General features: G+C 40.8%; 1 protein-coding gene across 1 annotated transcript in view; it reads left to right on the top strand.

The window, feature by feature from the left end:
* Positions 1 to 5087: 5087 nt before the first annotated feature.
* LOC124722421 (D-beta-hydroxybutyrate dehydrogenase, mitochondrial-like) overlaps positions 5088 to 25030 on the top strand; it is an 86154-nt gene continuing 66211 nt past the window's right edge. Inside the window, exons 1-3 of the mRNA XM_047247617.1 lie at positions 5088 to 5141; positions 7146 to 7220; positions 22627 to 22918. Coding sequence (XP_047103573.1) covers positions 5088 to 5141; positions 7146 to 7220; positions 22627 to 22918 — 421 coding nt within the window. The remainder of the gene's footprint in view (positions 5142 to 7145; positions 7221 to 22626; positions 22919 to 25030) is intronic.

Below are 25030 nucleotides of genomic sequence, written 5' to 3'. Positions count from 1 at the left end.
AACAGTTTGGGATGTACCTTCCTTCACCGCCTGCAGCAATTCTTGTCGAAAGCAATTTTGATTCACAAACTGTGCGACGCGTCTCTGGTCCCTCTCAGTCGTGATCTTCTGCGATTCTGACGTCGTGTTTCCTAGCCATATGTGTTACAGCGCTGCTTGTAGACAAGTCGAACAGTCCGCTGCAAATACCAACAAATCCAGCAACTTCACATACCGTACGGTCGTGGCCAAACACGATTGCTCCTTTTTGCACCCTGTCACGTCCTTACATTTATCCATGTTTACGTACAATGTTTCTGAAGAAGAGAAATTTGTTAACATCGAGTATAGATTTAAGTGTCAGGAAGTCATTTCTGAAAGTATTTGTATGGAGTGTAGCCATGTATGGAAGTGAAACATGGACGATAAATAGTTTGGACAAGAAGAGAATAGAAGCTTTCGAAATGTGGTGCTACAGAAGAATGCTGAAGATTAGATGGGTAGATCACATAACTAATGAGAAAGTATTGAATAGGATTGGGGAGAAGAGAAGTTTGTGGCACAACTTGACGAGAAGAAGGGATCGGTTGGTAGGACATGTTCTGAGGCATCAAGGGATCACCAATTTAGTATTGGAGGGCAGCGTGGAGGGTAAAAATCGTAGAGGGAGACCAAGAGATGAATACACTAAGCAGATTCAGAAGGATGTAGGTTGCAGTAGGTACTGGGAGATGAAAAAGCTTGCACAGGATAGAGTAGCATGGAGAGCTGCATCAAACCAGTCTCAGGACTGAAGACTACAGCAACAACAACAACGTACAATGATCGCTTGAAACAGAAGCGTCTCACAGGCTGCTGCTGCCGTAGACACAGTGCGTGCATGCTTCAGCAAGTGACGCGACCACTGCGCCATCTGTAAAGGCTTAACGAATCATCAGTGCATGTGTACTAGGGCGACAACATTTTTTTGTCCGGTAAGTTTACATTGACAAAATACGTTTTAAAACTTCAGTTCATAGTAGATTGTAAAATATTTATCATTTCAGAAATGTTTCTCTTACTAATGACATTCTGCATTTCACATCTTCTATACTTCTGCCAAAGTCTCGTATTTCGTTACCCAAACAACAAAACTAGTCTACTAATCTTAGTGACTCAGTTTCTGCTGATGCTTGGATTTCCGCCCCTCCCAGGTTCTATAAAGCCCTCCAAATCCTCGAACGCCATGCACACCGCCTCGCTTTCCGCATCGGTCTTCCGTACCCCACACGCATCCTCTACGACCTCATCTCCTTCTCCCACCTTCTCCTTTTCCTTGAACACATCCGCACCCTATATATTGTCCGCAGCGTCGATCCTCCCCACCCCCAGGTGTCCCCCTTCCTCTCCACCCCCAGCCTGTTGCCGCGCCTTTACCGTTGTGTCCCACCCTCTCTCCATCTCCACACTCTCGACCTCCTTTCCCAACGCAACTTCCATCACCTACACCTCCCCTTCAGTGTCTCTGCACTCCCTCCTGCCTTGTCTTCCCTCTTCATCTCTCATCCCACCTGTTACCTGCCTCTTGTTGCACACCCTGATACCCCAACTGTATTCATCCCACCCCCTCCCCTACTGCACCTTGCACTCCCCTCCTTTTCCATCTTTCAGGCCTCCCCCTCGGCAGGTCCCTCCTGGCAGTTTTACTCTTCGTCGTGTGTGCTTCATCTCTTGGAGTGGGTTTAAAGTGTCTTGTTATGGAGTGTTTTTTAATATTGTGGCCAACTTTTAACCTGTGTGTGTGACTTCAGTGTCTTTTTTGTGCTCTACAGATCACCAGCTGTGTTTTTTCACTTTATGTAGACTTTTTTAATTGTCCTCCCATGAACATCTCCATGTCATTGTATTTGTACCTCTATTATCTCCCCTTACTGTGTTTTTATGTTCCCCATTTTTATCGCCTTTCTTTGTATCATTTTCTTCTTGTCATCTCACTCAGCTGAAGAGCAGTGGATTGTGCCACTGACAACCCCCCCCCCCCTGCCCATATGGGGTAGGGGAATGAAATCACAGTAAAGAAAAAAAAGCAAAAAAAAAAAAATCTGCTGATGATCTTAAAAGTTCTCTTCAAGACTCCACCCATTCCGTTCACCTGATTTTTCAAGCCCTTTGTTGTCTCCGATGGAATTACAATGTCAAGAGTAAACCTCTAAGGTTTCTAGCTTTAACTTACATAACTTTAATTACTCTAACAAATTTCTCCTGACATTTCTTTACTCAGTGTACAGGTCGGGGATAGGCTGCAACACTCTCTCACGCACATCTAAATTACTGCTCCCTTTTACATCTTTCGATTGTTATAACTGCAGACTGGTTTTTGTACAAGTTGTAGATAACTTTTCCCTCGTTTTCTTTTATTTCTTCACAAATTCAAAGAGAGTATTCCAGCCAACATTTTCAGAAGCTTTTTCTAAATCAACAAATGCTATAAACGTAGGTTTTCCTTTCTACCTTATCTTCTAATACAAGTCAGAGGATAGTATTGTCCCACACGTTCCCACATTTTTCCAGTACCTAAATTGATCTTCTCCAGGTCAGCGTCCACTACTTGTAGTAGTGGACCATTCTTGTTAACGTTTTACAGCCATTACTTACTAAACTGATGGTTCGATAAAAATATGTTATCGCCTTGTAACTTCACGTACGACATATGGTCTTCTTTAGAATCCATGTAAGAGACAGGCGGCGAGCACCAAACTAGTGTAAATTACTCTTGTAGTAACTCTTACTTCTTTAGTCTGGACTATCTGGACTACTTTAGTAAATTACTTCTGTAGTAATATACTCTTTTATTAACTGTTGAAGAGCGAAATTTCTATTTACTGCTTTAGTTGTAACTAAAGCAGTACCGAATTATTACTAAAAAAGTAAGCCATTTCAGCATAATGCTGGTACATGTATTTCATTTCCTATCTAAAAATATTTGCAGTCGGCAGACATCATTGCATCACTTTTTGGTAATAATATCGTGTTAGTGTAATCTACAGCTATCATCATCCATTACTGGCGGGTAACACGTGTTAATTTAGGCGGCAGATGCAACTTGAGATACGAGCTTACGGCAACAAGAAGGCGGCCAAGGACAGTTTACGAGTCACGACACGTACAAAAATTCCACCAGAGAGTGAACAAAGATCGGTTTGCTGAAACAATGAAGAAGTCGATAACTACTATTGAATCTAAAAAGCATGATGTGAACGTGCTACGAAGGGGAAAAAAAAGATGCTTGGAAAAAATATGCGTCGAATACAACGCAGAAGCTCTTTCACAAAGGTCACAAGAGCAGCTTAAAGTATTTTGGAAGGACATGAAAGCGAAAGCAAGAAAATGAAAGCTAAATGTAATCGAGAACAGTTCCAAACTGGCGGTGAAGTAGCTGAGACGAAGACAGAGGGTATAAGGCAAATGGTTGTTGATACGATCCCACAAGTTTTCGAGGGGTAACTGCAGTCACGGAAATGACACAACTGAAGAGAATGTAGTCCTTTCAAGCAACGTCGAAGATGATAACTGCTCTAAGGCAATGAAACTACTGAAACTAAAACTTTATCCCATAGTTATGGTCCTCGGCTTCTCTGGTGGGAGCTAATCAGAAGTTGCAACTAGAGGAATATAATGCAAAAATTGAAAGACGAAGAGAAGTCTTGGAAGAAGAGCACAACCTTAAAATGGAAATTATGAATAAGACCAAGAACAAAATGGAGCAAACTTCAGGTTGCGGTCTGTCAGCCAATATGCTCGAGAAATTTAGGTTTTTGTATATGAATATGAATATGTTTTATACGTATATAACATTTTATTTGCTTGATATTTTTCCAATGATTAATGTGCTTCAGTATCATTACCTTTAATTATTCTAATCACCACATTCTAATATTTATTTGTATTATCAAAATTATAACAATAGATGTCTTGTTTTTCTTAGAAACAATCGAAACATCTATATTTTACAACTCCGTCTACTGAAGTACGAAATAAAACGAAAATATTAACCCCCAACTGAAAAAAAAGAAGCAGAAGAAAGAAAACAAGAGATAGAGGAAAGTAACGATAAAACAGGCCACATTTCATTGTAATAGTTACGATCTAGAGCCTTATTTATGCGTTAAGAAGGAAAGGTCTTTACATCAACCTGTTATTTTACTACCAACTTAGGTACAATTTTAGTTAACATAAGTATAACAGACCTTCTGACAGCTTAGTCCGCAGCATCTGTTTCTGGCTGAAATGCATGTTATTGACGTCATTCATCTCAGCAGCATCAGGATAAAATCTCCAACTTCTATTCCAAGTCGCGCGGGATTAGCCTAACGGTCTTACGCGCTGCAGTCATGGACTGTGCGGCTGGTCCCGGCGGAGGTTCGAGTCCTCCCTCGGGCATGGGTGTGTGTGTTTGTCCTTAGGATAATTTAGGTTAAGTAATGTGTAAGCTTAGGGACTGATGACCGTAGCAGTTAAGTCCCATAAGATTTCACACACATTTGAACATTTTCTATTCCAAAGTTGTGCAGAACTGCAGCAGCCACAACAACATTCCCACATTTTTTTCTTTATATCCCATTCTTTTGTTGAGAATTTGGAAACATTTATTGCCAAACACAGAATGTACGCTTTATTACATGTCTGGTAGCAACATGGGCTCTGCTGTAGCGCTCTTCGGTTCCTGTGTTTGAAAACAGGGAACTCATAAGGTGTTTGGAGAGAGCATATCCACTACCTCCAACAATAAATCCATCATATTGTCCATTTCCAAATTCTGCAGCAACACTGGTGTTGTCCTAAATGCGTGGAACCCAGCCAACAGCTTCCCACGTTCATAATCTTCATATTGGCCTCATAGATGATTTGCGTACTGACAGAAAAGAGATTCTTACGATTTCTGTATAGTTCTGTCTGTGCTCCAGAAGGACAAAGTATGGGTATATGTATGCAGTCTATGGCCCCTATGACATTCGGGAACCCACCGTGTGGTAGAATTCCCTTTTGTTCTTTGGCATATTTTCTTGGTTCTGTGGCATGGTCATATACAGTGGCTTTAAGGCAATTAAACTGTTTATAACAATGTTACAATGTCTTCCGGCAGTGGTACGACGGACGTTAATGAGATTCCCGGCCACGATGTGGTAAGTACCTGTGCGAAAGATTCGGAGTCCACAAAGAAGTTGCAGTTCGGGAGACAAAGAACGGTTCCTGTCACATTTACGCTGCACTAACTGTTCTAGCATACCAAGCAGTGACTCAGTAGATTCCTTACGAAATCTAAAAGATTCTTTGAAATCATCGTCACTATACATCGCAAATGAGTCTCTTCTCCCCATTAAAACCCTCGTGATGTCTCCTCCATTACCATATATTATTCGTAGTCCAGGTAATCCATACAATTCGGTATTTAGATGCAGAAACCAAAGAACTCGCCTTACTCTCTGACTTTACTCCTACTACTCCTTAGGAGTAAATTTTGGTCTTATTTCCCCCTTACGTTACTAACATAATAGCGTACTCTTTGATTATGCTCTCCATCAGTTATGGAAAAAATAAATTTACTTCGGGAGAAGATAAAAAATTTACTGCTGTAGTGATATCCTTCTTTAGTTCAGTACTCTCGACTGCTAGTCGCCGATTCCCTTCTCTCTTAGTAAATTACTACTTTAGTTTCACTAACTCTTCGTTGGTACTCGCCAACCTTAAAGAAATTGCAAAATCGCGCTAAACAATTAGGGACTGCTTAGGTTACAGAACACTCACGTCTTTACAGTTTTAGAACCTCTCAAAGGCTTCGGATCGTCGCAAGCTCCGCTGGCAAGAAGGCGGTTGCGTGTAACGTTTCAGCTGTGGACAGCATTCTTTCTCGTTAGCTGGTGTTTCTCGAGATGCATCCAGTTACCAAGCGTACTGCCGACATGCCATTCTGGTGTTCTTTTTCTCCCTCAGCGGTCGTTGTGGTTTGTGGCTTATCACGCCTTTGCTGAGCTGCTTCGTGAGTGCTCGTCTATCGTCACACGTCTACCTAAATCAAGTTACTTATGTTATCGTACTCTGCGTTTTCTGTATGTTTTTCCTTACTTTTCTCTTGTTCTCTGTCTCTTTCCTCCATTCTTGGTCAATTGTTTGAACGTAACGAAAACAAGGCTCCATACAAATTACGCAGTGAAGTTGTGCACGAATTTTCATAGCCAAACGAAGACAAAGAAATCGACAAATAAGGTATCAAATAGACCAGAGTCAAAATGAGTTTGTAAAAAAGGGCTTTTTTGAAAGTATTTAGGGTAATTAAGAAAAACAAATTAGTGGCTTGAGGAAAAATTTTATCCGAATTTTCGTAGCTACATGAAGAGTGGAAAGTGGACAAATGCGGTACAGAATTGACCAGCGTGAGGTATAGTTTTGAAAAAAAACTTCAAAGTAATTATGGTAGCTAAGAGAGCTTAATTAGCGATTTGAAGATAAGTTACACATGATTTTCATCCGAATGTTCATAGCCAAAGGGAGATGGACAAATGGTTCTCAAGCTGAAGTGCACGAGGTCTACTTTAGCAAAATAGCGTAATTGAGAGAACTTAGTTATTTGACCAAAAATCGAAATATTTCTCAAACAGCTGCTGTTCGCTACATAAATGAAGTGTCAAAAAGTTCATTCTTTCAAGGCCTAGCTATTTTGCGCATAAGAAACATTGGTGTGATATTTTACTATCAAAGTACTTTTTTTCGAATCAGATACTAAATTCAGGACATTTCAAGAACAGAAGATGCTCGGAAAGTAGATGAGGTGTCAATAAGATCATGCTTACTGAAGAAAACTTGAAAAAAATTAAGAAATGAGTCAAACGTTTTGTGAAATGATTATTTTAAAGTAAGAAGTAAAAACAGATTATAAAAAATTTGACGTAACTTTGAATGATGTGGAAATCATGTACAACAAATGAGGTGCGTGAAATGCTTATTTTGTCTGTTTTCTTTCTTATTTTTAGACAAATCACCTCACAAAATATTTGACCGATCTTTTTCAATTTTTTATTCTACCTTTCCTCTTTTATTTTGTTGTATTTTTATTTTATTTTACAACACATTATCTGAAATGCATTAACAGCTTGTACATCCCAGACGGCAAGGTTTCTTTGTGTTTACAGCACTGGCTGCGGCGGGTGCTTGGTGGAATTATCATGGTTGAGCAGTCAGGTTACCACCTGTCGATCTTCGGGCAGGTGAGGTCCTGGTCGAATTCACTCCGCAGTACGGGATAGACTTACATTGTTATGTAAGAGAGTACAGTGAAGATCTCTGCGGCGGTTGAAGGCTTTTTGCTTGACTTAAGCAACGTAAGGTGTAGAATGTGGCACGTTTAATACTCTATTAGCTATTGAGCTGTTAAGAACAAGTAACTTCATCACCAGAACTCGAACCTGAGACCTTTTCTCTTTCCGGACACGTTTTCTATCAACTGAAGCATACAGGCACGGCTCATGAGCCGCCCGCACAGCTACGGAGTGAAAATTGGTGATACCACATTTTCACTTACGTTTTGAAATTATTTAACTAGTTTTGTTACAGTACTACATTATTCAAGTGATGCATACATAATCTATATTACATTGATGTGATGGTCTAATGAATTTACTGTAATTTCCATTTACATAATTGGCAAAATAAAATAAGAAATTAAAAAAAAATTGAGAAGTGACAGCAGTTTTAGTTTTCACAGTAGCGCTTAACATGCGTACTACTGTTGCCAAATGCAAGAGAGAAGTGCACATCTCCATTGCCGAGTTATATTGTAGTCACAGCGAACTTACAGCTCGATGCGGCTACAGCTCTCTCCTAGAATAAATGTTATCTTTGGTTGATTTATGGTCTGGGCTTTAACCTTCGTAAATAATAGTTTTTGAGTTCTTTCTTTAAAGTTTCGGTTTTGTATCGCATGGTATTCTTTCACTCATTCCTTTCTTTATGATAATCATTAGTATTTATATAACATCCCTGTTAATCAAACTGACAAGTGTGTAAATTTTGTTGTCAGTAGCTGTCGTCACTGTCAGGATGAGTAATTTTGCTATTTCTTTTGCAACAGAAGGGTGGTTATTATGGATTCTATATTTGGGGTGTTACAGTAATCACTGCAACTTTGTAGGCAATTTCAGTTATGCATAACTAAAATAACGTGAAGCAAACGCAAAAAGTATAAAATGCATATCTAACAATACAAGCAGTAAACTGCGATGATTATTAAGCCACTCTGCATGTAAATAAGCACGTCAGACTTTTTGTTGAATATCTAGGTATGTATAACTAAATTGGTTAACTGTCACTCCTCAACAATTTTTTTAATTTCTTATTTTATTTCGGCAGTTATATAAAAGGAAATAGTAGTAAATCTAGAACGCCGTCACATCCATGTAACATAGGTTAGCCATGCACCATTTGATTATGTAGTGCTGTAACAAATGTGTTAAATAGTTTCAAAATGTAAGTGCAAATATGGAGGTTTTTCACCAATGCAGGTGACAAAAGTCATGTGCCCAGAAGAAGGTAATATCTTACTACACATTATTTCTCTCTTTTCTCTTGCTTGATCTCATTAATATTGTTAAATCTAACTGCTGTATCGTTCTGTCACTGTTAGGTGAAAAGTGGAAGCTCTTGTAATGGCCAACAAATACGTACAGTCCTTGAAAATGGAGTTGTAGCTCCGAAAGACGACGGACAACAGTTACAAAATAAAATTGATGGCAGACTATTATTAATTGATAATCTCTGACCTAGAAGTTACAGTTACAGGCAAACCAGAACTTAATGCTTATTAATAGCGTATATCATTTCAAGTTTACACATGCACATATTCCCAGAATGAGACGAGGTACTGGCAGAAGTAAAGCTGTGAGGACGGGGCGTGAGTCGTGCTTGGGTAGCTCAGTTGGTAGAGCACTTGCCCGCGGAAAGCAAAGGTCCCGAGTTCGATTCTCGGCCTGGCACACAGTTTTAATCAGTCAGGAAGTTTCATGCACATATTTCATTACTTATGATTGTTATCGTATTTAAGATCTTTCCTGGTTAGTTAACAGGGACAATGGTTGCTGGGCTGGAGTCCCGAAACTCACTCTGGTACAAAACTTTTCGTCATTTCGTAATTTCAAGTTGAACCCTGATTTTTGAAATGTCATTTACTGTAATAAATCTGCGTTTACAAGCGTTGAAGAATTGTCATATCTAATAACGTGTCTCCTGATATTTGCATTGTCGTGGCATTAATTTGCATCTGGATTAATATTTAATATTTTGTATTCCTCAGGGCCTGCAGCGTAATAGATATATTGCGAAAACATTTTAAGTATATTATTCCAGGACACTGCTATTTTTTGAAGCTTTATTCAAGAGTAGTACAGTTACTTTTTTTAAGATTATTTCGACTGCATTGCCGTTTTCAAACGCTATTAGCATGTACAGTTTTTACGTTATATATCTGAATGTTTTTTAACAATGCGTCGAGTATTTACTTCCATATTTCATGGTTAACATTGAAGCTGTCAAATATTTCTGTGTATTGTATTCGTAGTGCAAACTGAATTGTTTTTGTTTATATGTACTTAACAGGCATACAGGGCATTGTTCTCAATTGATTTCTTGTAGTAATTTTGTATAGTCAGGCTGTAACCTGGCTACCCTCTTCGGTATATTAATGATTTAATTACCCGTGTTCCGTTTTTTACAAAAAGGAGAATAATGCTAACAGAGAGAATGCAAACAAGATTATAACTTGATTGTTATCACACAGATACTTATCGTGTACGACAAATGTCCGAATGAAATTTCGTAATGATTTAAATAATTCACTGCAATTAGCTCCAGTTTTGAATAAGTAAATGAAATGGTATGAAATATGACCACATACAAAAAAATTAGGGTCGCCAGCTCAAAAGTGCGTAAAGTTAATAATTGCAAATTATTAAACAATAATAACTACTTTGTAGTTATGCAGTTAAAGGCCTATATGCACATGCGCGAGTTTCAATGGAAAAATCACGAATGACAAAACACATTGACGTTAATTAGCAATGAATTGGCATTCTTCGTAATTAATGAAACTCATTAACGATCACCTAATAGAAACATATGACGTGAGTTGTATTGAGAAACGTCACTCATTGTAATGCTATCCGTCGTCAGGTTTTGTAAAGCAAATACCCACGAATAATCTCTATTTTATAATAAATATTACACCAGAAAAGCTCGTACTAATTTCACTAACTAACAACAAACGCTTCTGCGAAAGGAATTTATTAATGTCGCAACACATGAAATATTTGCAAACACACAACAAAATCTTAATAGTCACAATTGGTTGTTTACTTTACCAACAATTTGAAGTCACTTTTACTTTGGATAGTTTTTGCTTAGTTGCTTCTATGTCGCAGTATGAGCATTAAATGTACAATGACCTTTAGATAATTATTACTGCACATAGTTTTATGAACTGATTGGGTTTAAATTAGCAAGCTAATGCAATTAAATTTCTCTCAGTGGAAATGACACTATCTCTTTCACTTAAGATACATTCGACAATAACGGTGAAAGGGTAGAAACCTGCTGATGGTTAGTGATGTGGGATAGTGAATACCAATCAAGTCAGTAAAAACACTATTAAGTTCAAAACACCTCATCAACGACGCTAGCAAGCCGTATACTTTACTAAGTAGCTGAATGGCTCGATCTTAGTTTGAGGCGAGTTGCAGATGGTGCGACGTAAAGCATTTAGGGGCAATAATTAGTGGCAACAGCCTCTTCTTCAAGGAAGAGCAACTTTTAATATCTTCTGCCACGCAGTACCCTCCCTCCAATAATTCACTTATCAATTCGTCTTGCATGCTTTGTATTATGACGAGATATGTGCTCTCTCGTCTATTTACAATGCCTTGCCATATTTAAAACACCATTTCGACAATATACATTCCGTTACGTGCTTGAGCGTCGCCACATCGCGTCTATACTTCACCATCGATAACTTGCAACTAACTCTTCCTTGCACTTCTTTTTCAGAGTGCGCCCGCGCTCAACTGTATTACAGCCACACTTCAAACGTATTCTTTGGAATTTATAGAATACGAATTTCCCTGACTTTGCTAGCGCTTCTACCGCAAAGTTTTACAGTATCAATTTCACTAGCTTTTCACAAATACATTAAGGTTTTTCAAATAACAGACTTTGACAAAATTAACGAAGTAAATATATATTCGAGATATTACTTTTAAATTACAGAATTATTTACTTGGTAATTATGAGGCACTGTGTTGTAATGTTGCAAGTAACACAACTGTACAGAAAACTGATCAGAGGACCTGCAAGACAGTTATGTTACGTGTGTTGCATAAAAATGAGGTGGAACGCCATTCAGATCGTCCGCATACTTTTCTGTATGATACGAAGGTTATTTTTTGATTTTCAGCCTGCGATCGGTCGCGAAATGGAAACCATTGTGAACATCAATAATGTTTTATTTGTAACATTTAGCTACACCTTCCAGGTACTTCTCTGCATAGTCGCAGTTCCAGCTTATTACATACCGGTATTTGTTGTAGTGTGGTGCGGGACAGTTTGACTTACCAACAGAAGGCAGCTGCCTGCGACTTCCGCCAATTCCCTACGCTGGTCTGCAGCTCGTTGTCTGTGCCAAGTGCCAAAGCGCTGTCCTCATAGCCAGCGATTCACGTTGAGCGAAGAGCTGAAAATCAGAGGGAGTCTAGGCCAGGATATATGGTTGTTGGTCAAACACTTCCCCTCGGAAAAGCTGCAGGAGCTTCTTCGTTGCACCTGCAGTATGCGACCGAGAACTGTCATGAAGAAGGAAATGCATGACAGCATGTGGGCTGCATGCAATCAGGAGAAAGCCCTCAGTTGGACTTCACACTTGGCGGGAGACACTATTTTCTAGGCATCTTTACGTGCTCATTCCTTGTTCAGGACTGAAAAGTGCAACATGACACGGTGTACGGGCACACTAGAGACACTGCACACCATATCTGCGCAAAAGCTTCACCAGATTATCACTTTGGTTTTAATTTCACGACCAATCGGAGGTCGAGAAAAGAGTAACCATTGTATGATGCTGAGCACGATGCCTGTTCCTGAATATATGTGAATACAGTGAACTGTAGTGCAGTGTCCTCTAAGACAACACATGCGCGATATTTAAATCGTTTGTAGGACAAATCTTCTCTTACGCTCCGATGTTAACATATCGACATCTGTTCCTCTAAGCGGACAACAGTCCTCACTGCTGGTATTTTAAATGCTTACCGCCTCCGAACTAGAGTTCCTTAACTTATTTGTTACACTCTGTCAGATATTTTCAATTAACAGTTAGCAACGCGTTGGCTAAAACTCGTATTAAAAAATCTGTAATGCTGTTGTCCTGTTGCTCCTCAATTGGTAGTAATATTAAATTTATGTTTATGAAGAATAAATGGACTCTATATTTTGCTGTAAAGGACTTATACATTGTCACGTAGCAGTTAATTCCCAAACTGTCCCGAACCCTTTTGTACAATTTAACATGCAGATCGCAATAGTCAGTGAAGTCAAAACGCTAACACAGAACGAAAATTTCCAGCAGTACTCACTACTGCCAGCGACTGCATTTCTAATTACAGTAGGACCGTGATAATCCGGCCCTCGATAATCCGACAAATCCGATAGTCCGGCCAGGACCAGGGCATCATACAAAATCTCAGGTGCTGCTATTCCCACAGTGCAGCGTAAAAGAACTCGGACGCAATATCAACATCAAAGACGCTATTTTCGTAGCTGCAGTTGCTTGGACCTATATGAAAAATACAACATTGCACAGCGCCTGGAGAAAACTATGATCTAAACTGGTCGAAGAAGCAGAGATGGAAAGTCATTTAAATAACGTTGGGCCGACAACTGATCGCTCTTAAATTTTAAGAGTGATAAAACCAGCATCCACTGATCAACTGAGTGCGTTTTCAACAGAAGACGTTGACGAATGGATCGATGTTGACAGAAGTTTAGCTATCAAAGAAGAGATACGCTTACGAAGAAACGCCCTCAACTGACATGTCTTGGGCTGATGCTTCAAAAGCCTTAAAAACTTTTGTGAAATCCGCTGAGAGTAGCTAACAATACAACGCTTCTGAAGCTATGAATCGGCACAAATTACAAAATATTCTTTTTTTTTTAAAAAAAAGCTCAATCTGAGAAACATATTCACATTCCTTCAATGCTCCAGAGTGCTCAGAAGAAAATTTCAGGTAAACCACCATTGGTAGATAACCGACTGACGTATTCCACGCCCTAGACACAGTGAGACGTCTGTACTATTCTTAAAGACAGTGATTCAATTTAAACTGCACCAGTTACATGGCAACAATCTTTATTAATTACCTTGTTCTGGATTTTTCAAATCAGTGGTGGTTATTTAATTTCATAACCGACGTTCAAAAAATTATTAATGTATTTTGAACTTTGAAACGCGTATGTATTCAGTACCAGCGATGGCGAGGCATGACAGAATCTCTGACCAGAGAGTTGTTTATCGTTGCTAGTCTGCGGTTGACTGCGCGAGAGTTCAGTTGTGAGTTGTACTCAGTCGGAAGTTGTGTGTGAGGAGTCGGCGGGCGTCGACATGGGTCTCTGGTCAAGGTTCGGGACGAGGTATATTGTTCAAAATGGTTCAAATGGCTCTGAGCACTATGGGACTTAACTTCTGTGGTCATCAGTCCCCTAGAACTTAGAACTACTTAAACCTAACTAACCTAAGGACATCACACACATCCATGCCCGAGGCAGGATTCGAACCTGCGACCGTAGCAGTCCCGCGGTTCCGGACTGCGCGCGGTATATTGTTAAATAGGGTAATGAAGCAGCATTGCGCACATCTGATAATGTAACGTATGTTAATTGTTCAAGAAATGCCCCAATAATAATTTTGTTTTCAAAGCAATCGTTTTTAAGAAAAGAATCATTCCAATTGAAACAATGTTTCCTATGCTTTTCCTCCCAGAATAAATTTATCAGATTAATTATTGCACAGGGCCTAAGGTCAGCGCAGCTGACCTATTATTGTGGGTTTAATGATTAATGTTCTTTTCTCAATTTTTGTGTCGAGTTTACATTGGGCCATTATTTTTCAATATTTTTGTAGCGAACGTATAGTTGCTTTTATTTCAATTTAACGATATTTTGTGGGAGCTCAACAACATTTGGCTCTATTCATATTACCATTTAAATATTTTCTTTTAAATAATTTCGGCGGGGAGGTTACAACTTACCTGAAACTTTTAGCCTTAAACTTGAGAGAAGTACAGTATTCAGCTTTTCATTGAATTTTGTTTTTACAGAAAAGTAATATATGCTTTTAATTTTTTATATTCTCTCCTGTTCTCTTTAATAAATAACAAAAACTTGTTTTTCCACGTTAAAACTATAGGTTTTACTAAACAGCTTCTCTTTAAATTAGTTTTCTTACAAATGACCTCGATAATCCGGCCTATTTGATACTCTGGCATTAACAGGCCCCTGAGCATGCAGCATTATCCAGGCCCTGCTGTATGTCCATATCCCCTTTACTCTTGGTACAGTTTTGTAGAGTCAGTTAAACAGTCTAGTTCTTCCGACACCGTGGGTCTTTTACCTGGTTCTGAGAAGCCAAGTTTACACTTAGGGGAATGTTATAGTTGTAAAGCTGTTTTCTGGTAAAAGCGATTCTCCATGCAAGAAAGTCTGCCATCCCAGCCCAGGAGCCAGGAGCATCTAGGACGCTGGGCGGTGTGCCACGAAACTGTGAAAAGGAATCCTCTTCAGCTAAGATAAGACATTAAAAGGCAGGATAAAACACGAGCCTACGAAGTGTGAGAACAGCCGTTAATCCCAGGTGCGGCTTGCTTCAATGTTTGTTCAAATTTTAGTGACAGGTGCTTTCGGTAGAGTTCCTGCACGTGCGTATGAGCATGGCTTTTAGTTGGCCGTGACTGAACTTGTGTTATATAGTGGAAGAGATTTTCTGATTTCTTCTCTGCACCATGAGAGAAGTAGACATTATTAGTTACTCACGACAAAATCTGCAAGAATAAGAAATTATTAAACTTGTTTATTAAATTATCATTCGTCGAACTCGCAAGGTCTGCTGCAATTGGCCGGCAAGATTCCGACACTGGAAGAATCAGCTAATTTTTGTAGACGGGACGTCAGTCATGGTCGGATAGCTCAGTCAGTGGAGCACTTGTCCGCAGAAGGCAAAGGTCCCGAGTTCGAGTCTTGGTCCGGCACATAGTTTAACTACGCCACTAAGTTTCACATCAGCACATACTCAGCAGCATAGCGTAAACCTCATTCTGGAAACATATCCCAGACTGTGGCAAACCCATACCTCCGCAATATGCTTTCTCCCAAGGGTGCTAGTCTTGCAAATTCCGCAGGAGATCTGTGAAATTTTGGAAGATAGTAGCCAAGGTACTGGTGGAAATACAGCTATGACGACGAGCCATGAGTTGTGCTTGGGTAGCTCTTTCGGTAGAACACTTGCCTGTGGAAGGAAATGTTTCCGAGCTAGAGCCCTGGTCGGGCACACAGCTTAAATCTGGCAGCAAGTTACATGTCCCATATTTTGGATGAGGTTCAGGTCAGGTGATTTTACAGGCAAATCGAGATTTGAAACTTACTTGCAGATTAAAACTGTGTGCCGGACCGGTACTCGAATTCGGGACCTCTGCCTTTGCGAGAGCAAGTGCTCTATCGTATGAGCTGCCCAAGCACGATTCGCGAGCCGTCCCCACAGCTCTAAATTCCGCCAGTACCTCGTCTCCTACTTTCCAAACTTCACAGAAGCTGTCCAGCGAACTTAGCAGAACTAGCACTCCTGGAAAAAATGGTATTGCGGAGACATGGCTTAGCCACAACTTGGGGGATGTTTCCAGACGGTAGAGCACTTGCCCGCGAAAGGCAAAGGTCCCGAGTTCGTGTTTCGGTCCGGCACACAGTTTTAATCTGACAGGAAGTTTCGTATCAGCGCACGCTCCGCTGCAGAGTGAAAATTTCATTTTGGAAATCTAGATTTAATAGGGCGAGGGAGTGGTCCGAATAGCTGTCACATATTCTTAGAGCGCGATGAACTTTGCTGTTGTCGTCTTGAAAAACAGGGACATCAATAGCATACTCATAATAGAGATGTTGACAGAAAGGTAACACCTGATCATTCAGAACACACTTGCTTCAGGGACGCCGTCGAGAGCACTTCTTAGGCAGCCGCAGAAGATACTTGCTCCAGGTCGTCGTAGAGACGCGCAGAGAGATGACTCCTATTTAGTGCAGAGTACAGAGGCCGAGCCGATTTTACAATTTCCAGCCATCACTGCAGCTGTCTTCCGCCTTCACACAGCTTAAGACTGGTAAGCATGGGCCGTCGTTGCAGCCACTGAGACAAGATGAGCGCGAAGCCAGTTAATTTACATCAGGCCTTCATTTTGTTAATTTAATTTTCACTGCCAACTAGTTGCGCCCATCATGGGCTTAGGCCAGAACATCGGTGCCCGTTCATGCTTTTCTGGCACCCTTCTCAAAATCACTAACATTTTCCACAATCATTATCCATGTTCGCGGCATACTTTTATATCATTCTTTTATGTATCCATCCAAACGTATTTACAATCCCTTGTCCACTTTATAACTATTCGTATTCTTAATTCAGTACGAAAATCATTTTTTATGTCTTTTGGCAATAAATCAGACAGTTTTATAGTGACCGTTAGTTTCTTTTCATAGTTTGATGGATCCTCTCTTTAATATGCCCACGTGAGGTATGGTACTCACACTTTCATGCTTGATTGGACGACCCGTACTAATTTTCACTTAATAAGAGGCGATCCGTTGTTTTTTAAATTTGCATGATCTTATGAGGAGCTTCCAATCCCCGTAGGCCCCAGGGGATAGGATCTACAGCAACTCAGAAGTATGCTAAACAGCTCAACCGGTACCTCACAACATTTATTATTCCCGGCGACAAGTTTTCTACAAAAGAAATTAAAGCGAGACGAGCACGGGAAAACTGACATTGCATTAATTTAATTACCATTAGGTGCAACCTCGGACCATAAGTAGAGTAGTGAAAATCAGTATAAAGGCATGGCTCCACGAAAGCAATAATACAAAGTCTGACCCACACATGTTATGGAATTTGTTATGAAAGTAATAGATACATATAAGACGTAAACAATGACGACGCAATTACATAGTTTTCTTTATAACCCGAGTAACAAAATAAAGCCTTTCCATTACCTGGATGGAAACTGGTATAAAGATACTCTCTGTCCTATTAAGTTATTGCTTTGTTAGCACTTTGTCCAACCTCCATTCTTCCTAATTACCTCAAAAATTCTCTTCGGCATTGATTTTGGTAGGGTTAGTAGTTCTTACTGTGAAATTGTGGCCCACTCGTCTCGTGTCGCCCTTTTCAGCTCCACTGCGGTAAACACGCCTTGCAAATATTCCCCGAAGGTTTCCACGGGGCTAAAACCGGGCTACGTGCAGGAAAGGGCAAGACATCAATAAATTTATCCCAAACAATTTCTTGTTGAAGCAAAAACGCACACAGATGTGTTATCTTGTTGAAACATTAGACTTCTGTCCCGTGGGTCCTCATACATTCTGATCAGTTGTGCCCTTAGTATCGCAGTAACATGTTAGAGTTCATTCGAGTGTTCACAAATGCAATGGGTTAGCGCAGAGGGCTGCTCAAACCATAAAAATTCCACCACTAAAATTTCTGCTCATTCTTACTTGCTATGTTCTCAGATCATGTCAACAATACTGAAATTATCCTGCCTGTTCAAATTAAACTTTTTCTCATCACTGATGAACTCCATGAAGTACGTATTTCAGCAAACTACAGTCTATCACTTTGTCTATCCAAAAGTCCACGACATATGTTTTCCAGCAAACTCCAGAGCTTCTGTAAAGTTTGGAAGGTAGGAGACGAGGTACTGGCAGCTGTGAGGACGGGCCGTGAGTCGTGTTTGGGTAGCTCAGTTGGTAAAGCACTTGCCCGCGAAAGGCAAAGGTCCCGAGTTCGAGTCTCGGTCCGGCACACAGTTTTAATCTGCCAGGAAGTTTCATATCAGCGCACACTCCACTGCAGAGTGAAAATCTCATTCTGGAAACTCCAATCTAGCTTGTTTATGCTTGGGTATTCGAATGGGCTTCTGCAGTCGTTTCTTGAATGCAAGATGTTTGTCATGTGACAAAATTTGTCTCACACGTCTGGCTGTTACTGGCAACTGTAAATCAGCAACAAGTTGAGAAGAATAACGGTTGTGGCCCTTGCTTTGCGCAGAAGTAATCCTTTCCATGCCACAGAAAATTTTCTGCGTTGCCCATATTTTCCGCTATATCTATATCGTGCGCCCAATTTTACGAAATTACCAATCACTGTACCTGAACACTTCAACTTATTGGCAATTTGACACTTACATAGCCCAATTTCCCTGTGAGTACCGATTTTTGCCTTTTCATCACATGATAACAGTTTTCCTTGTGACCTGTCACAGTCGTGGTTTATATACACACAACACACTGTTACTAATGGTGTCTGTTTCCTATCTGTAGCAAGCGCACCTACGCTCAGACCACTACCGTACATAGTCGACTATTTTTATACTGAGTTCCACCCGCTACCACCTGAATCGTCGATGTCTTGTTAAATATTGTTTTATGTACTGTACTAGTGACATCAGACGTGGTACCATTTGACTGCAGTTGTTGGTATACTCGATTTCATACTATTGCGTATACATTTTGCACAACTATTCCAACTGACAATGTTAATTTTCCTGCAAATACCCATGCCTTTATAGTGATTTTCACTGCTGTACAAGGTGAACCCGAACTCCACTGACAAAATTTCGGAGGTCGTGCAGGGATGTTTTCTGTGCAATTTGGTGCCAGGGGCGTGTCGTCCACGATGGCCCGTTACAGAGAAATAAAGTAATTATACTTTAGTCAGATTGTTGTCCCAATTATCATTCTTTCTGTGAAAATACTTTCACAAAAATAAAAAAGGGCTTATAAAATGCACTCCATAAAACGTAAAACAACAAAACAGAGTAATGCAACAATCCTTAGGGAAACAATAGTACTGTGACGTGATTGCCGTCACTGAGGGAAAAACTCAGCATAACGTTGTTTTGTCGCTCTTGCATTGTATTGAATAAACTGATACACGAGGTGCACGTCTGCGAACACTTCAACAGTCACCCAACTAACACTACCAGAAAAACAAAACCGAGCAGTACTGAATGCAGGCTTGAGACAAAGAGTAAAGTGGACAACCCTGTTGTCAACAGCATGTACCGCAAGTGAATGGAACAAGCTTGTTTTCAAATAAAACACAACGCACACGAGGTGTGATCAAAAATTAACGGGAATTTTTTGATTTCGCGGGCTTTATATATCCGATTTTCAAGTTTTTTATCTTGTTGATACACATGTTCTGATATACGTTTGTAGTAGCATCTGTATTGAAATATTTAGTTTAATATTGACAGTAGAAAATGTTATACGTGTTTTTGAGTGCTCGGAGAATTTTTACATTCTAAAAAACTGGATAAAAGATTTTGCATTAAATTTTGCTTGAAAGATAGAATAAATGGCAGCGCCGCATTTGAAATGTTGACTGTAGCTTATGGCGAATCTACTATGAGTCAGACAAAAGAGTTTACGAGTGGTATAACGTTTCAAAGAAGGTCGAGAAGACGTTCAAGACGACGACCGCCCTTGACGCCCAAGCGTATCAATTACTGACAACACACCTCAATGTCCGTTCGTGATTTTTTGGCAAAAAAAAACAAACTAAAAACTATCATGTTGCCTCAGCCACCGCATTCGCACCGGGCGAGGTGGCGCAGTGGTTAGCACATTGGTTTTGTATTCGGGAGGACGGGGTTCAAACCCGTGTCCGGCCATCCTGATTTAGGTTTTCCGTGATTTCCCTAAATCGCTTCAGGCAAATGACGGGATGGCTCCTTTGAAAGGGCACGGCCGATTTCCTTCCCTAATTAGTGCTTGTGCTCGGTTTCTAATGACCTCGCTGTCGACGGGACTAATCTCCTCGTCCTACGCAGTATTCGCCTGACATGGACCTTTGCGACTTCTTTCTATTCCAGAGGCTGAAGAGAACCACGAAAAGACGTCGTTTTGCTCCCATTGATGAGACAAACCAGAAAGGAGTTGAACACCATAACAAAAAGAGAGTTTCAGAAGTGCTTCCAAGATTGGAAACAGCGCTGGCGCACGTGTATTATATCCGAGGGAAATTACTTTGAAGGGATAAAGTTGCTATTGATGAATAAATGCAGATTCTTGAAGAAAATCAAAAATTCCCGACCCTTTTTGATCACACCTCGTATACCGTTAACAATTGCACTATTATGCAGATATTTTCAAGCAATTCAAATGCAAAGATACGTCAGGCCAAGATATCAGACTAAATGCAATTACTCGATAAACATGTTCGAAAGTTTCTCCGACAGCAAAAAGAGCTTCACTGCTGATTTAAAAGTAGCCAAAGCCTCACAGATAAACAAAAACCAAACGATGCAAAAACCTGCATGTGGAGAGTCAAATGTGAAGAGTTTAACGAATTCGAAAGGAAAATTCTAGAAATCGATCTGTCAGAAAATCCTAAGAAGTTTTGGTCTTACTTTTAATCAGAAACGGATCGAAGCCATCTGTCCAGACGTCCTGTGAACATAATGACATCGTAAGGGAGAATGACAGAGGGAAGACAGAAATAGTAAATTGATTAAATTTGTTTTTGGATGGGATCCGCCTTTGAGTAAAACATAATTTTACTTTTCTTCTGTTACCCACACACGTTTCGACGAAGTTTCAGTATGAAACAGTGGACTTTTATTTTATTTCTTATTACCATGTGCTGTGATTTGCTTTCCTTTATAGTCTGACGCTTTTTCTGGTTCCCTCATTGTCTTCAAATTGATAAAATGCACTTTTCAAACTTTCGCTATCGTAATTTTGTTTGTAAAGACTAACAGTGAAAGTTTAAATAGTTCAGTATTTCACAGTGAAGATATTGGGGAAACAGAAATGTGGCAAGAGTGTGAAAGAAAAATAACTGCAATCGAGAAGACATACATACATAAAAGAAACAGAAAAACAGCATGCGGCGACGGGTGTTGCATGACGTTTTCACAAAAAATGTTGTCGTAGACAGAGAAGTCGTAATGCTAGAAAACTATTCCAAAATTCAGGAACAGTTACAGAGGATAGGCGCTTGGTAAACGGATTGACAGTTGACTCTCAGCATAAACAAATGTAACGTATCACGAATACATTGACTGAGAGGCACGTTATTGTATGATTACACAATTGCAGAACAATCACTTCCATGAAATATCTAGGAATATGCGTGCAGAGCAATTTAAAGCGAAACTACCACATAAAACTAATCACAGACAAGGCAGATGCCAGCCTGAGAGGTGTTGAAATAATCACCAGGAAAGGCAGTCTACCCACGAAGGAAGTAGATTACAAAACCCTCAGTCGATCAATGCTTGAAAATTCTTCGTCAGTGTGGGATCCATACCAGACAGGATTGATAGAGAAGATGCAAAGAAGAGCAGCACGTTTCGTTACATGTTCATATAGTAAGCATGAAAGCGTTACGGAAATGGTCAGCACTCTCTGGCAGACGCTGCAAGAGAAACTTTTTGCCTCAGTGTGTGGTTTTTTTTTAAAATTTCGGCAGCGTATGTTGCTGGAAGCGTCAACCGTTAGACTGCTCGCTCAAATGTATATTTGACGAAAAGACTAGAAAGATAAAATTAGAGAGATTCGAGTTCGCGCTGTAGCTTACCAGCAATCGTTTTTATTTGTGACTGGAATAGGAAAGGAGTGGTACACAAAGTATCCTCCACCACACATCGTTAAGATGGCTTGAGGAGCACAGACGTAAGTTACATGTAGAACGGCAATATTAATAACACTGCGATTTTTACAGTTCGCTTAAATTTAAAATAGTTAAGAAGCTTCATCAGTGAATGATACATGGAAAAACTTTAATATACGGCACAATGAAACGTGCTCTCTATTACGCACTTAAAAGCAATGTGTAGGTGTAGTATCGTGATGCTCGGGAAGGGCGCATAGTTAATGGTTCCGCGGTATACCGTCAGTGAATGTGGAAAGATGAATTCGTATTTAAATAGGAGAAGAGAGAAAGAAAGTAAGAGAGAGAGAAAGAGATCGCCAGAGATGAATAATTTATTAAGCGCAGAGTATACAGTTTGCTATCTAGCATAGCGACTCAACATTCCTCGGCATTGTATTCGCCCTCCCCCTCATGGTCAAGGCCACAGCCGGAGGTGGTGGGTGCGAGTCAATGCGCTTGCGCGGACGTGCTCGGAATTGCTCGGCTGTGCCCGGCCCGGAAGCCGACGGCGAGGCGAGGGCGGGGCGGCAGCGCGCGCGGCGTGCCTAGCGCTTCAGTAGCAGACGAGACAGCCTCCGGCGATGTTGGCCCAGTGGAAGACGTGGACGGCGGACTGCAGCCAGCTGGCGCTGGCCGCGTGCTCGGCGGCGGCGGTGGTGGCGGTGGCGGCCTACCGCCACCTGTTCCGGGCGCGGGTGCGGCCCGCGGGCGGCGCCGTGGTCATCACGGGCTGCGACTCGGGCCTGGGCTTCTCGCTGGCGCTGCACGCCCAGCGGCAGGGCTTCACGGTGTTCGCGGGCGTGCTGCAGCCGCAGGGGGCCGGCGCCAGGCGCCTGGCCGAGCAGCGGGGCGGCCCGCCGGTGCGCCTGCTGCCTCTGGACGTCACCGACCGGGACAGCGTGCGAGCGGCCGTCGCCGCCGTCGAGCACGCCCTGTCTGAGGAACACGGCCTCTGTGAGTACCCTATCCCGAGCACGATACCGCACTGTGTGTATAGAGCAGTGGTTGCAACCTTCCTGAGACCCTTACCCCTCACGACGGAATGAGCTCGGACACAGCCAACCGATTCGGTTAAGAGGGGTAGGACGTCAAACGGGCCGACTTGGAGCAGGAGAGGCACCACAGGACATTTTGATTTACGCTGTCTATAATTTTACGAATACATCCATAAAACTTTCCCAGAATGACCAGGAAGGATTCAGGATTCACACTCATGGCAGTGGAAGTTCAAAAACATGACAAAATAATTTTTTTCACATGTGAAATTTCATCATTTGTTTCACTTACTATTGGCTGCATTTATTGATATAGGTACACTTTCCTTCATAAGTAAGAGAGATTCTTTGGTGAATTTTTCACAGCATACAAACCATACTTACAGATGTATGAAACTCTAGAATTTATCTAATTTATGAAAAAATGAATGACCTGTTACATTTTAAACTTCATGTTTAGAAAAAACTCAAATTTTATAATAAATTAACTCAATTTTTACCACAGTTTTTAACAGATTTGGAAAATTCTAGAGTTTCACACACCTGTAACTATGTTGTGTATGCTATGCAAAATTCATCGAAGAATCTCTGTTAATTATAAAGAAAAGTGTACCTATAGCAACAAATGCAGCCAGTAATAAGTGAAAAATGATGAAATTTCACATTAAAAAAATTATTTTGTTATGTGTTTGAACTTCCACTGCTATGAATATTAATCCTGAATCCTTCTTGGTCGCGCTGACAAAGTTTTATGAATTTATTAGTTTAGTAGTTTAGACAGTGGAAATCAAAAAGTCCTGTGGTGTCTTCCCTGCTCCAAGTCGGCCCGTTTCACGTCCTACCTCCCTTAATATTTTGCAGGTAGTTTGTGTGTAAATTAAAATGAAAGACTCGGTCTGGCTCATCGCCGCCTCATTTTTTGATAAAACCGGCCCTAACATTCCTGACGCTCAGTCGACTCAGGTTTGACGGGATCGACAGATAATTGAAAATTTAGCATTTTTCGTCAAATATGCGGTCCACAAACGCGTCGATTCCTAGAAATCGAAGCTAGAAACTCTTACTAATGCCACATACGTACCCAAAAGATAAAAGTTATTTAATGAAAGCGCTGCTGGCGTAGCGACCAAAGGATCTGGTTGGAGAACACAGGACATGTGTTCGGTTCCCAAATGGATTCTGCAGTTTTTTTTTCAATCGTCTACCGGTTGTCTGAGAAATTTGCTTACTTTGTTTCTTCCTTATATATGTCCTTGTCTGAATGACCCTCCTACTCTTAAAATTACGATACGGAAAAAAACAGATCAAAAAACGGCAGTATGCATTTGAGAATCGATCACAGGTTCTCTGCTCCCATGCCAGGTGCCTTGTTCACTACCCCAGCACCGCTTCCGTTGAACAGCGTTTATCTTATGCATAGATAAGATGAAGTCCCACCGGTTTTTTTCCCTGGTTTATCGCAAAATATGCGCTTACAGACCCCTTATACGTAATTATGGGAAATACTCAGTTTTCTGTTATTTACCGATCCTTCAATTCTAAGTCGATTGCACGTCATGAATTAGAAGGGTGGTTTTCTCAGAAACAGTTCGGTGTTAAACCAAACTGTCTTAAGTCCATCTTCTTAGGTCCTGCACAAGCGGCCTGTCAAATAAGAGCCGAATGCGTTGCCCGACTGTAAGGCCATCCCCTTGTGAGTGCAGAATACAAATAAGCATGTAACTATATTTTAGAATGAAAAAGAATATCCTTTGAAAACTCGCATTTTCAAAATGCCCGAAGATAAATCATATTCAGTTTTTGTAGGTGTTTTATTAAAGTAAAAACTAATCAGTCAATGAGATAATTATTACTGTTTATTCCTAGCAACCGTATTTTAGAGAATGATGAACCTGTTCTCAGTGCATATCGAGTGCTGTCTGAAAGTCCTACTCAGAAACGAAGGCTCTCCAAGTTAAGCCTAGACGCTTTAAACATGCTTCCTCTGCGCCGTGGCCGAGCGATTCTAGGCGCTACAGTCTGGAGCCGCGCGACCGCTACGGTCGCAGGTTCGAATCCTGCCTCGGGCGTG

This window comes from Schistocerca piceifrons, chromosome 1 (genome assembly GCF_021461385.2).
Source record: "Schistocerca piceifrons isolate TAMUIC-IGC-003096 chromosome 1, iqSchPice1.1, whole genome shotgun sequence".
NCBI classification, from domain to species: Eukaryota; Metazoa; Arthropoda; class Insecta; order Orthoptera; family Acrididae; genus Schistocerca; species Schistocerca piceifrons.
This window is presented reverse-complemented; position numbering and strand designations above follow the sequence as displayed.